Source organism: Parambassis ranga, chromosome 7, assembly GCF_900634625.1.
Source record: "Parambassis ranga chromosome 7, fParRan2.1, whole genome shotgun sequence".
Taxonomy (NCBI): domain Eukaryota; kingdom Metazoa; phylum Chordata; class Actinopteri; family Ambassidae; genus Parambassis; species Parambassis ranga.
In genome coordinates, this window is record NC_041028.1 from 6,147,410 (window position 1) to 6,160,508 (window position 13,099).

The 13,099-nt window shown below is 40.6% G+C and overlaps 4 protein-coding genes across 6 annotated transcripts; 1 reads left to right on the top strand and 3 right to left on the bottom strand.

Annotated features, from left to right (window-relative positions):
* Positions 1-641: 641 nt before the first annotated feature.
* On the bottom strand, positions 642-4,369 carry LOC114437967 (14-3-3 protein beta/alpha-1-like). The gene is made up of 6 exons (XM_028408943.1): positions 4,222-4,369; positions 2,833-3,137; positions 2,625-2,748; positions 2,044-2,207; positions 1,863-1,958; positions 642-1,746 (listed from the first exon to the last, which is right to left on the bottom strand). The coding sequence occupies exons 2-6, from the start codon at positions 3,127-3,129 to the stop codon at positions 1,690-1,692; spliced, it is 738 nt and encodes a 245-aa protein (XP_028264744.1). The 5' UTR covers positions 3,130-3,137; positions 4,222-4,369; the 3' UTR covers positions 642-1,689.
* ognb (osteoglycin, paralog b) lies at positions 4,135-7,175 on the top strand. 2 transcript variants are annotated; one of them, XM_028408941.1, is made up of 7 exons: positions 4,135-4,651; positions 5,551-5,765; positions 5,857-5,917; positions 6,183-6,347; positions 6,431-6,633; positions 6,721-6,813; positions 6,972-7,175. In XM_028408941.1, exons 2-7 carry the CDS (start codon positions 5,667-5,669, stop codon positions 7,140-7,142), a joined length of 792 nt encoding a protein of 263 aa, XP_028264742.1. In that variant the 5' UTR covers positions 4,135-4,651; positions 5,551-5,666; the 3' UTR covers positions 7,143-7,175. The 2 variants fall into 2 exon arrangements, with proteins under 2 accessions (XP_028264742.1, XP_028264743.1); XM_028408942.1 differs by having other exon boundaries at positions 5,554-5,765.
* A 28-nt stretch (positions 7,176-7,203) lies between these two features.
* uqcc5 (ubiquinol-cytochrome c reductase complex assembly factor 5) lies at positions 7,204-9,373 on the bottom strand. Its single transcript, XM_028408946.1, has 2 exons — positions 9,072-9,373; positions 7,204-7,753 (listed from the first exon to the last, which is right to left on the bottom strand). The coding sequence occupies exons 1-2, from the start codon at positions 9,223-9,225 to the stop codon at positions 7,662-7,664; spliced, it is 246 nt and encodes an 81-aa protein (XP_028264747.1). The 5' UTR covers positions 9,226-9,373; the 3' UTR covers positions 7,204-7,661.
* Positions 9,374-10,378: 1,005 nt separating this feature from the next.
* kctd6b (potassium channel tetramerization domain containing 6b) lies at positions 10,379-12,952 on the bottom strand. 2 transcript variants are annotated; one of them, XM_028408944.1, is made up of 3 exons: positions 12,820-12,952; positions 11,403-11,502; positions 10,379-11,225 (listed from the first exon to the last, which is right to left on the bottom strand). In XM_028408944.1, exons 2-3 carry the CDS (start codon positions 11,427-11,429, stop codon positions 10,539-10,541), a joined length of 714 nt encoding a protein of 237 aa, XP_028264745.1. In that variant the 5' UTR covers positions 11,430-11,502; positions 12,820-12,952; the 3' UTR covers positions 10,379-10,538. The 2 variants fall into 2 exon arrangements, with proteins under 2 accessions (XP_028264745.1, XP_028264746.1); XM_028408945.1 differs by lacking the exon at positions 12,820-12,952 and having other exon boundaries at positions 10,379-11,197; positions 11,403-11,497.
* Between the last annotated feature and the right edge of the window lie 147 nt (positions 12,953-13,099).

Consider the following 13,099-nt stretch of genomic DNA (forward strand, 5'->3'; position numbering starts at 1 on the left):
TGTATAGTGAAACTAGAATGGTTTTAAGATACATAAACACAAAGCTAGAATTACACCAACCATTGTTTATCTCCATTTTTCGTCACTGCTTTTTATAGCTATTCTAAATTTTCACAACCACGTGTGTGCACTGGGTAATAGACTGTTACAGAAGCAATTTTTTTTTAGCCATAAGACTTGTCAGTAAAAACAAAGCAAGTAGATACCTGATATACAGACAGGCTTCGTTCCACATTCACTAACTGCATTTTCATCAAGCATAATAATAAACTGACATTTTTTTTTCTCAACAGAAGATTATTTCAATTCATTGGAGCATTGTCAGAGTAAACAGACCGTCAGCTATAATGTGGAATGGTGTCTTCAACTACAATAATGTGGAATGTAGTGGTGATAACATGGTATTGTGACACTGAGCTTCTTTCCCAAAGTAATGAAATGGGGCTTCTCCGCTTTTCAAACAGACCTGATTATTTTGAGGCGATCGCTCACGCCGGCCATATTTAAAAACAGCAGTCATAATGCACCTTGTGTAGTCTTTAACTCGTTCTCTATGAGGATTCAAAAACAACAAGCAGATGCTGCCACCCAAATAAAAATGGATGACGCAGCAAAAGAAAGCCGGGGACAATTTTTTTTTGTTTTTTTTTTTTTCTTGGGAGAAAACAACCGCTTTAAGAGGAATATTTTGCAAGCAGGATTGATACAGTGTGGTAAGACACATCATTTGTTTTTCAATTAACATCAATAAAAGGTTACTTTAGCTTTTACACACAGATGATAGTCAATCTTGCAAAATACATGGAACCACATGTAAAAAAATTTAGTTGTACTGAGATCAAGCAGCACCTGAACAGTGAGTCAAACTACAAAGACAGTCCATACTTCAAAAAAAAAAAACATAAAAAAAAAGAAGCACTGCTTTTCCAAAAGCCTAGAAAAAAAGGGTGGAATGTTTTATGTCTGGACAAATCTAGAACAAAATTTTAAAGGGGGTCCCTTAGAAACGTAAAACTATGAATTTGGGAACATGATCAAGGAGAATTACACCAAGATGTCAGTGTCACAATATAGCCTGCCTCCGTTCTGTATGAGCCCACAGCAGAATTGCAGTTAGTTAGAACACAGGATTGTTGTGTGTCTGGAAAGAGAAACGAGTAACTGTTCTTAGGAGGGGGGGGGGTTCTGTGAAGCAAATGGAACGCCTACCATCACAGTGTTTGGTGGAAATCGACTGCCAGTTAAATTACCGTACAATAAAAGCTGTAAATATCATGAGGAATCACACATAAGAAAAAAAGTAACAAAAAAAGAGAGGGATGAAAAATGCACAACAAACTAGCAGGGACAAAGGAACTTGGAAGGACGATTAAAATTCACAACACCCCCCCTCCCCCCAAGACCACCGCACGCACATCCACACTCGCTCACAACATACAGACCTACACACAAAGCAGACAAAAAAACAACAACAGCAATACAACATGTTTACACAAAGTGACTGAATCTGCTAACAACTGAATATTACCCTGTCGCCTCACAGAGAACTGAGAGGGGTATCTAGTTGGTCAGGAGCAATTCAGGCTGCTTGTCATACAGAAGTGGGAGGGGCTGATGGAGTGGAGGGGGATGTATATAAGCTGTCTGTGTTTAAGATAAGAGTGTAGGTGGATTAACAGTGCAATTCCATTAGTTTTCCCCATCTCCGGTCTCTCCCTCATCTGCCTGGTTTTCTGATGTCCACAGCTGGGGATGGAAGAAGAAAACACAACATTAACAAACTTCTGGTTAAAGGCGCGCACACACACACACACACACAAGGAATACTCCAGAGGCCAAACTGCATGCAGCTTTATACTTACAGTCAGGTTGTCCCTTAGTAGTTGCATGATCAGGGTGCTGTCTTTGTAAGAATCCTCGTTCAAAGTGTCAAGTTCAGCAATGGCTTCATCAAATGCCTGAAAAGCAAAGATTTACCTTGAGCAATCTAGCTATGTTTGGCTGTTCCTAATGCATGTTTTCTATGATTGTTTTGTTTCATACCGTCTTAGCCAGGCTGCAGGCCTTGTCTGGGTTGTTGAGGATTTCATAATAGAAGACTGAGAAGTTGAGGGCCAGGCCAAGCCTGATAGGGTGTGTTGGCTGCATCTCCCCCTTGCTAATGTCAAACGCCTGTTGGTACGCCTGCTGGGAATTATCCACTGTATCTGTGTAGACGGAAGAAATGGAAAGGGTTAAGGTTAGCCTTTGCCACTTGGGGGCAGCAGAACAAGTACAGACATTGACAACCTGTAATATTAGCTTAATTCAAGTGTCAAGTGTTTGCAAACATTTCCTGTTAACTAGCAAGCGGACATTAAAAGTCATTTGAAGTCAGTCCAGTATTCACTCCACAAAGACCTGTTGGGAACTAAGTCTCAAACTGCTTCAGGTTACACAGTGCTCTCCAGCTAAGGAAAGCGTTTCCCTATCTGCTATTTGGTACACTAGCCTGCAATCTGTAAATCTGTTCTTACTTGTTTGCCTACCATTGCTAAAACTGGATTGGACTGAGTAAAGCAACTTTATGGACACTGTGTTAAAGCTTGTTTTAAAGTTGTGATGTAAATCATATTCACACTTACCCTTCTTAGTATCTCCAGATGCAACCTCAGAAAGGTATCTATAATAGTCACCTTTCATTTTCAGATAGAACACCTTGCTCTCAGCAGAAGTTGCATTGACAATGAGATGGTTGTCCAGTAGCCCCTGAAAAAGATCATTTAGAGTTTTACATTTATGACAACAAGCACTATCTCAACAAGTTTTTAAGCACCAAAAAGAAACCCTTACGAGCACATCGTGGCAGATTTCCTGCAGCTCAGATTCTATCTTCTCCCTGTATTCACGTGCCATCTGCCGTTTTTTGTCAGCGCCTTCAGTCTTCTGCTCAATGCTGGAGATAACACGCCAGGATGAGCGCCGTGCTCCTACCACATTCTTGTAGGCAACGGAGAGAAGGTTGCGCTCCTCATTTGACAGCTCTGCTGCACCTTGCTCCGTCACAGCCTTCATGGCAGCAGCCATGTCATCATAGCGCTCAGCCTGCTCAGCAAGCTTGGCCTTCTGTACCAGGTCGCTCTTATCCATTTTCTAGACTGGGTAAAAGAAACAAAACAGAAATAGATTAAGTTATATGGTTAGAATTCATAAAAACAGGTGAATATTTCACATGACCTATTCACCAACAACGTGTGTGCTCTTAATAACATGTTTGTTTATTTTGTCTTGGCATATCATGTCTATAAGCAAAGCAACCAATGGATGCAATGGACAGTGAGGATAAGTGTGTGAACTGGGCCCCTTGGCAAGTGGGTCAACCATACACATCACTTGCTAACATTAGCTGCTGCTAGCTAGGTGATAGCGATTACCAAACCCGTCTCGTCCTTACAGTGCCAACCTATTTTTTTTTTTTTGAATGGACCCGATAAATCCACACTGTAGCCATTTTGAAAATGCAAACAGGGTGGTAGTATAGGCTCGTTTAGCTCTGTTTCAATCGACACTTGCTACACAAGCCGAAGCCTTCCCGGGTCAGTTTTTATGCCCTCCCCTAATGGGCATGGGGCAGATACATTAGCTAACAAATGCTAAGCAGCGCTTCTCTGGTGCGACTGAGCCGATCAAAATTTGCTTTGTTAACACTGAGGTTTGTCTTCTCAACGGATTAGATATTGTTATACGTGTTAATCTGCCGTATTCATGATATCGCAGAGCGAATAAATTCGGTTAGCTAGCTGCCATTGCTGCTATCTAACGGTGACGGCTAGGCCAGCAAAAGCAACGACCGAGTTTCACGTTAAAATCGCTGTTTAGATAAGGACAATAAATATGTGCTCTTTAATTTAATGGTAAGAAAACACATTAGTCTATTGTTGTATATTACTTTTGGGTTTAATTCATTTTCCACAGCTGTACGAGGGCCCGCCCAGGCTGCCGAGCCTGTCAGAACAAAGTGTCATGGAATCCGACCGTCGGTTAGCTGGCTAGCTAGCTAAACTAGCATTATCAGCTAGCAAGCGAGCTAACCGAGCCTTTCACAAATCCAGCTAGCCTAGCTCCGATATGATGGCTTCTCACAGGATCCAATCGGACACGATAAAACAGCCATTACACAGAGCTACGAATGAAAACATGGCATTATTACGCTAATCGTTCGTACGAGGTTGTCATACTTACAATATCGATGACTTTTAATCCTGCTTTTATTTTATTCTCTCTCTGGACGATTCAGCCTCCGTCCTCCGTCTCGCTCAGCGTATCGTTCAGGGCAGTACCACTTCCGCTACACTGGCACTTCTGTTTCCTCTTTTCGCACCACACATCTGCCTTACGTAATGCAACCGCTGCTCATATGCTAAAGATAAGTAATATATACACAATTATGTTTTTTCAAAACCACGTTTACAGTATGTGCAGTTAAACCACATTTGCGTAATATTACGGTGACGTGTGAGCTCGCTTTGTTCGGCTCGGAGTGGAGAGATAGATGTTTTTATGTCAGAATTAAACCAAACACTGCTCCTTTACCTGGCTGCTATTTCTTCTTTCTTCTCCAGAGGGGTCAGTTTAGGAAGACTGTGTGGGTGAAGCAGCAGAAAATGACAAGGTCAGTTTTTCTTATGAATAATATTTAGCCATTTTCATGCAAAGTCCATGTTTACCTGAGTGCATATAACATACAGCTGCAATTGGCATTAGGTTTTTATAACTAATTAATCAAACTAGTTTTGTTTTGAATATTTATTGTGCAACTTTAAAGACTGGAGGTGTCACCTTGTATTGTAAAGTCGTGGAACATAATTGTCTATGCTGAAGACATACACTACCGTTCAAAACTTTGGGGTCACCAGGTCAGTTCTATAGCTTCTCTGTTCAGCATAACACTTCAGCTGCGCTAACATAATTTCACAGGAGTTTTCTTATCATCAATTAGCCTTTTTAACATGATTAGCTAACACAATGTACCATTAGAACATAATGTGATAGTTGCTGGAAAAGTGCGTCTGTATACCTTTGTATATATTCTATTAAAAATCAGCCTTTTCTAGCTAGAAGAGTCATTTACCACATTATCAATGTCTGTATGTCTGATTACTCTGTTATCTTCATTAAAAAACATTGAAAAAAAGACATTTCCAAGCGACCCAAAACTTTTAAACGGTAGTGTAAATCATATCATATCATAGTGTGCGATCATATTGTGTATGAATTGTGTTTAAATTGCACAGTGCATACTCAAAATATTTTTCTCCCTCCAGTTCTGTGCAAACCTGTAAATCACTCCATTCTCTCCTAATAATAACTGAAACCTGGCAACTCCTTGTTCATCCAGCATTTATTTTATTTTTTTGACAGTGAAGGTAAAATAAATGCAACATTCCAGTGATTTGTCTACAGCCATTACTTTTCCTGCCTGTTTGGTAGACAGAAATATTTCAGCATCCACGTCATTTGACAGAAACGCAGCATGGATCGAGTTAAAGTGTGTTCCCTTCTCTTACTCAGCAGCAATACACTGGCAGCTTAATAAAAACTGGATGGAAAAATTTTCCTGCTCACATGTACCTCAGATCCCCGTCTAGAAGACAGCACTCCGTTCCCTCACCAGCAGCTGAGACGGTATGATGCAATTAAGGATTTTAGTCTTTATGTCCGTCCTGCTCCCATGGACACTGTGTTATACAGCAAAAGAGGAACACATAGAAGCAAGAAAAGCTAAGGTAAGGTTCAGCTTACTGGGAGCTTTGTCCTAAAAAGAGGGTGGGAGATGTGTGAGGAGTGTGACTGCTATGTTGATTTCTTTTTCTGCAGAACATCATAGACTATGACTTCCAAAAGGACACTGACCCATCAGTAGCTCCGAAAGCAGACGGTAAGGTTTATTTAAACAGATAAATACTTTTCCACAACTCTTTAAAAGCTGATTATGCAACACGTTTGCTGAGGCATTCTTCCACATTTTTGTGAATGTAGCTAAAGCCCATATTATGTAATAATGGGCCGATCAAGTGTCCCCATCTAAACTGTGTGAAGAGCATTTTAAGCTTCACAGTCATGCTACTAAGACCATTTACCAGACTTATTCAGGAAACAAACAAGAAAAATGTGGGTCTGTGATGTGATTTTTATTTGTTCAGAGCTGCCGACATGTCTGCTGTGTGTGTGCCTGAGTGGATCTGTGTACTGTGAGGAGGTGTCCCCTGAAATGTCAGCTGTCCCTTCACTGCCAAAGGAAACCACGTACCTCTATGCCCGTTTCAACAAAATCACAAAAATAGGCAACCAAGACTTTGCAGACATGGGTAAACAAAAATATTTATAATATACATCCGATTCCATGGTCTAATGAGTGTCACATCAAGCTCCGTCTGCCTTTATTTCTTAGATACATTAAGAAGAATCGACCTTACAGGAAATCTCATCAGCGACATAGAGGATGGAGCATTTTCAAAGCTCCCTAATCTTGAGGAGCTCACACTTTCAGAAAACCGGCTGACCAAACTTCCCATGCTCCCTGCAAAGCTGATGTCTTTCAATGCCAATTTCAACAACCTTAGAACCCAAGGTGTAAAGGCAAATGCTTTTAAAGTAAGTCGAGAAGTTAGTCCACACATCTCATGTTGGAATGTGGCAGAAAATGTGTTTCATGGGTCTAAAAGTCTTTTGTTGTTGCAGAAACTCACAAGACTGGCTTACCTTTACCTCGGAAACAATGAACTGACGGCAGTGCCACAGCTTCCAGAGTCTCTTCACGTTGTTCATCTGCATGTAAGTTAATCTGTAGTTGACTACAGTTACTATGGATATGCTCCATTTAAAGTGGCGAGCTCAGAATCATAAAAGAGGCTCTACAGAGGCAAACTATTCTGTTTCCTGCCTGCCTGTCATAGCTTCTTCATGTTGTAATTAAGTTTGCTCTTCTGCAGAACAACAAGATTGCATCAATAACAGATGAGACATTTTGCAAAGGTAACACCAGCTACTACATTCGGACCAACATGGAGGAGGTGAGGCTAGATGGGAACCCCATCAAGCTTTCCCAGCACCCAAACAGCTTCATCTGTCTACTGTCTCTCCCTATTGGTTGGTACAACTGAAGGATGCACCGACAACGTAAATAAACCAAATAATAATAATAATAAATCATGAAGGATAAGGTTATTTAGTGACATTTTTATAATCAACAAACACAGCGCTAGACCATGTTTATATTTTTCATATATAATTAAATAGAAATTACAGTTATCCAACAGAAGCTTGTATATTTAACACAGTTAGAGGCATTTAGAATTTGGCTCAGACCTGATGTCTTGGCAGTTGCTTTGCAATGTTTTAAATACCATGCTTCACCACAAACTCACTGTTAAACATTAAGTGAGAGACTAGTCTGGTTTTTATAACCAGGTGAAACCTCTGTGTATATTTTTTTTTGTATTATTACTGCAGTGTTGCACACGTTACTTTACAATCAATAAAATCTGCATGCTGGAACTGATTTCTCCACCAGCCTTTCACTCTTGTCCCCTTTATACATGTCCATAGCTGTGATACAGTTGTTGTACCCCAGTCCAGCAGCCCAACATTGAGTCCTTAGTCCACTTTAAATTCCTGCGTCTTCACTTGGCGGCAGGCTGGTTCAGAACTATCAAACCATCTGCTATCTTCTGCTGGTACTCCCGTTCTGATCGCTTCCTTCTGTAGACATCATCTGGAAAAAAAATTCAAAGACTTAAATGTGGTTCCAGTTAAGAGTAGCAGTAAAAAAAATGTGACATATGGCGGACTACTGAAAATCCATTCTGGTGGGTTGAGGCAGACCAGTTTTAAATCACACAGCTCGTACAGCTCAACATGTGACTGTAGAAAAAGCACTGGCATTGCCATTTTATTCACAGCATGTCTTGATAGTATTAAAGTAAGCAGAAGAGCACAGCGCAGCCTTTTCTATTGGCTGGTCACTTCCACAGAGCTGAACCATTTTCACCTGTTCTTGTTCTAACAAGTCAACACAGTGTTCTATAAAGGGGATTTTGCAGCTACAACAGATATTAAGTAAAAAGACAACAACTTCCAATCCAAGCAAAGAGACACAGTCTGCTCTCTGGAGAGAAAAACACTTCTCTGTATCCCTAGATGGCCTCAGAATGTTGCAGGATAAAGAGCGAGGATGGATGTTTTTTTCAATCCAAGAGGATTTTGATCCCTTTTAGTTCTCCTGAAACAGCACATTTCTGAACATCTGGAATAACAGGAATTAGATTTAGTGAGACTAGAAACACATACGAGGGTCTTTTTCCCTTCAGTCTTTTGAATGAGCTGCTCTGTGCTTGCAGAGAAATGAATGGAAAAACAACCTGATTCAAAGTTATATGAACCTGATTCTTGCTGGCTTTTCTAAATATGTATACTTATCAGTATAAAGTGGTTTACATAGACTCATCCCTTACACCAACAACATTAAAAATCTAATAATCTAATATCTAATAATAAAATAAGGGCTACACAATACAATAAGTATTGTTGGACAGTAAATTTCCTGTTTGTTATTGTTCAAGGCTGCTGCAAGACTCTGAAATGTAAAGATTTGCAGAATTTTAAAAATATTTTATTAATTTTTTTTTTCCTTTGCTGGTGAACAATATTGCATATCATGAGGACTTTTTGAAAATTTGTATTAAGAGAATATGAATATATAACTTTTCTGTCATGCTGGTCAAGAATCCTTCTAGTAATTTGATCTTTCTAGAGTATTCTTTCAGGCATTGTTTACACTACATATCCCAATAGAGTTGTTTATATCGGGTCAAAACTATATAAGTTGGCTGGAGGACATGACTAGAAGCTCATTGTTTTATCCCAGCAACGTGCCAGCCTTGCTAACGCCTACATTTTGTTTAACTAACCAGAAAGAGAAACTTGAGAAGCTTTAGCCTTCGTTTGTCCGTCAGTCACACACGAGGTAACAGGCTAACAGTGTCACCATGCTAGCTTTAGTACGTCACATAACGTTAACACGCTACACTTACAGAAAGTCTCTCTTCCTATCCGCACATTGATCATGATCCACTCCATGACTCCTCCGATGCAAAAGAATATAGGAAGAAACCTGTACATGCCGAGACGACGTTTTCCCGGGACAAGGCTCAGCAGATCTTTAATGGTTTTATTCTTGTAAAACATCCTGGTTAGTGGTTAGTAAAAGCTGTGTCTGAAGAGAAAGGAAACACTAAAAAGCAACGGGGACGCTCTTGAGTTGAGCTAACGTTCTCAGTGCGGGCATGAACCCACTACATGTCCTTTACGAATGTTATGAGAGTGAGTGCGCTCGTTTTAACACCCGGCCTAACGCACACGGGCGGGAGTTCTCTGGAGTATGGACACAACCCACCTGCTTTGTAACACAAATCGCCTCGATGTGTGTTACAAAGCGAGTGCACCTAGGAAGAAGACAGAGTGACATCCGGGTTTCTATATATGAATGTTAATTTATATTATAGCGAAAATAATACATTATTATACCAGGTAGGTCCCTTAAGACCCATGAACATCAATCTATCTAAATCTAAACATCTAAATTCATTATCTATATGCTATAAATATATAAACTACATTCTGGATATATATTTTATCAACATCAACATGTTATTCAGTTAAATCAGTCTCACACATGTAATTAACTTGTAAGAACAACTGACACTAAGAGTCAAAACAATGAAGCAACATGAATGAAATACACATTGGTTTATTTTGGCTGGAATGATCAAACACATCACGGGTCATATGAGCTCAGAATTATAACAGAATGACATCAGAAAGCGCACACAGCAGATACATACAGTATACATACACAAGACAGCTGGACACATGCAACAGCTACAGGGATAGTACCGTACAGGGGGGGGGGGTGTCCATGAGAGACCTAAAAGACTAATTTTATGTTCTACTTTAAACTTACCAGAACAATACTGGGATATAGATAATAATAAGTTATTATAATTATTATAAAATTCAACTCCTGATAGTCCTAGAGTCCAAAAAAAACATTTGTTCAGCCTTTTCTTTTTTTCTTCAAAATAAGGTTGAAAGTTACATTATTGGATTCATTATTGGATCAAGCTAAGGGTACTCTTTACATATTTTTTAATCGATTTCTTGAACATTCTTACTCACGTTATGCCCATAATAATCATAGTACCCACATTTTATCAACATTGGGAAAAGAGTGTCCCACACTGAATAAAATCAAAACTTGGTGGCCTTTTTTGCTTCATAAGAAACTGTTTTTTTATTTGTTCTGTGAACCTCAAGAAATGTCTAAATCAATGTGTTGTGCTTTAAGTGAACGAATCAAGGAATCACATTTTTATTGGGGTTTTTTTGTCAGCACTTTGTGCACCATGTTGGCCAAAGAGAAAATGAATCATTATTAGTGATGCATTACTGAAACAGAGGTCCATTCATGAAGACAAGCCTAACAGTGTTACATACAACAGTCAGTCTTCCACTTTATGAGCTGGTCTACAGAAAGTCCAGTGATGCTCCACTGTGTTCTCATTTGCACGCTCACTCATGTGGTGCACACGTGTATTCCGAATGGTGAAGCCTTGTTTCATTATGTAGTCCATGAGGTGAACCCTTAGAGAAACCTCTTGATGATAGTCACATGGTCCAAAGGTGAAAGACACCTGGCAGTCTCTGGTGTCCATCATGTGTTTGTTCCACTTTGTGAAATTGTTGGAAATACCTTCTAGCAAGGCATGAACCTTTGTAGTTATGGTTAGCTGTGTGATGATAACCGCAACTGGGTTGGAGTATTTTGACAGTTTACGAGTGCTGGAGAGCTCCACAACCTGCTCAAAGATGTCAGGTGGGTACAGTGGCTTAGGATCATTAAGGCACTGAATCAAAGGTTCAATCTGGTAGAAGTCAGCCTCTTTTCTCAGGAGGTCTGTCTCTGTGAAGTCCACAGGAAGGGTGAGCTCAGACGTCCGCAGGAAGTTCAGGATGTACCTGAAAAGTGTTCCGTCACGATCAATGAAGTAATTTCCCTGGGAATCACGCGTTGTGGGGAAATCTCCCCGGAACATTGCACCCAGCATGGAGTCTGGATAGCGCTTCAGGGTGGATAAACTGGTGGTGTACAGGTGGCCTCCTACGTTCAAAGTAACAGGAGTAGTCATCTAGAGGTTAGACAGGAGAACTCATTAGGTCAACGTTAGTTAGGGTTTGCATACTGTAGTAGTAGGCAACATGAACAAAGAATGCATGCTGTGGTCATTTGAATATATGTACTGTATATATTTTAATAAAATTGCAGAGGCTGCTTAGTTTAATGACCATTTCCAGGTTCATCTTACCCTATGGCCCCAGTCCCCATTATCCATTTGTAGAAGAATCCTCTTGGTCAGACCCAAAACAGAGAGGGAACAGAGACTGACTGGCTCACTTTGATTTTACCTGTGGGGAGAAATTGGCACATTAGCATGATCAATAACAACATCTCAGATGCACCTCTGTGTGTGTTGTGCTGAGTGTGTGTTGGATTTTGGTGGGGCTGGTTTAATTAGAGGGCGGCACGGTGGTGCAGTGGTTAGCACTGTCACCTCACAGACAGAAGGTTCCCTTCCCTCCCTGTTCTCTCTGGCTTCCTCCCACATTCTAAAGATGTACTTCGGTTAATTGGTTATTCTCTGTGTCCTGTGTCGGACTGGTGACCTGTCCAGGGTGTACCCCGCCTCTTACCCTGGGATAGGCTCCAGTCCACCGTGACCCTGCACTGCAGCAGGTTAATGGAAGATGGATCGTTTAAGCAGAATGTGTTGCTTGGACACATGTTTCTATAAGTCTATGTTGGAGATATTTTAGTGACGTTACATAGCCTTCATCAGCAGATGGTAGAGTAAATGAGCTGGAGTGAGTGAGTGTTGAGTCGAATGAGGAGAGGAACAACAAGTCTTTCTGTGATCCACACAGTGATCATCCACAATCTGATCGGATCAATACAGCAATTTATTTATTTAACAGCCAACAATTGGGTTTTACTAACATGGTATCAACTCAATGGACAAAGAGTGTGAGACGCTCATGCAGGTATACTTAATTTTGTTTGAAATGTATTTGCTAATTCTCACCTCATTGGTATGGTAAGACATTGTGATATGGTATAAATTAGCTACTGAATTACAGCCACCTGTTTTAAGCCCAACAATGTCCCTCATATTTTATGTGTCTGTGTATTTAAGGACTAAGAAAAAGGACTTGAGGGATTGCTTCTCAGGACCGAGAAGCAGAAGTCATGAAGCCACCTACATGAAAGTGAAACCTGGCGCTAACAGATCCATTGAAGACAAGTCTGTTCTATTTACGATTTGTTTTTTACTTTAGGGGTACAGCAGCACTTCATCTGTGAATGCTAGTGTATCAAGCGATACAAACAGCTAATACTGAGAGCAGCTATCTGACTACAGTACATTTTACTGCAACTGCTGGGCTGAAAATGAAAGAAATCTGTACTGATATAGCGAGCAGCCTAGTGTTATGTTCTGTTATAAGGTTTGATACACTGACTGATGCATATTATGCAGCGTTAAATTCAACACGAATGCCACAGTGGAAAGGTTTAGCCGAGCTAGCCCAGCTAACTGCTAGTTTGTAGCTAGCTAGCTAACATGGCTAGCAGTCCGAAGGCAATTCGCTGCTGTTACTACTAAGGTTCACACAGGGGTGTAAACTGGACCACAGAGCAGTGAAACATGGGTTAAAAGAAAGCCTTACCAGCTGTATTCAGAGCCCATTCGTGTTCTGGTCCAGTGGGAGCGGCCTGTGGTTGGTGTTTCACAGTGCAGCCAGATAGTCAGTGATGTTTGCCGCTGGTCGCACAAGACAGCTGTGCTCGGCTCCAGGCTGCAGCAAAACTGCGCACACAAGCAGGGATAAGGAGGGGAGGAGGTCCTGCTGCAACCACAGACACCGCTGCATGAACCACAGACACACGCAGATACACGCGTGGGACTTTTATTAAGATCAAGTTAACATTGCAAATGAAATTTTATTC

Bases quoted from the DNA above. Each gene is read 5' to 3' on its own strand.
- LOC114437967 (XM_028408943.1), bottom strand. From the start codon at position 3,129: ATGGATAAGAGCGACCTGGTACAGAAGGCCAAGCTTGCTGAGCAGGCT. The intron at 1,959-2,043 runs GTATGAAACAAA...TTTGCTTTTCAG, and splicing joins CCTGCAGCCTGGCTAAGACG to GCATTTGATGAAGCCATTGC. The intron at 1,747-1,862 runs GTAAGTATAAAG...TTCCATCCCCAG, and splicing joins TACTAAGGGACAACCTGACT to CTGTGGACATCAGAAAACCA.
- ognb (XM_028408941.1), top strand. From the start codon at position 5,667: ATGATGCAATTAAGGATTTTAGTCTTTATGTCCGTCCTGCTCCCATGG. The intron at 5,918-6,182 runs GTAAGGTTTATT...TTATTTGTTCAG, and splicing joins AGTAGCTCCGAAAGCAGACG to AGCTGCCGACATGTCTGCTG. The intron at 6,814-6,971 runs GTAAGTTAATCT...GCTCTTCTGCAG, and splicing joins TTCACGTTGTTCATCTGCAT to AACAACAAGATTGCATCAAT.
- uqcc5 (XM_028408946.1), bottom strand. From the start codon at position 9,225: ATGTTTTACAAGAATAAAACCATTAAAGATCTGCTGAGCCTTGTCCCG. The intron at 7,754-9,071 runs GTAAGTGTAGCG...TTTTTTTTCCAG, and splicing joins GATAGGAAGAGAGACTTTCT to ATGATGTCTACAGAAGGAAG.
- kctd6b (XM_028408944.1), bottom strand. From the start codon at position 11,429: ATGGATAATGGGGACTGGGGCCATAGG. The intron at 11,226-11,402 runs GTAAGATGAACC...TCTAACCTCTAG, and splicing joins ATGGGGACTGGGGCCATAGG to ATGACTACTCCTGTTACTTT.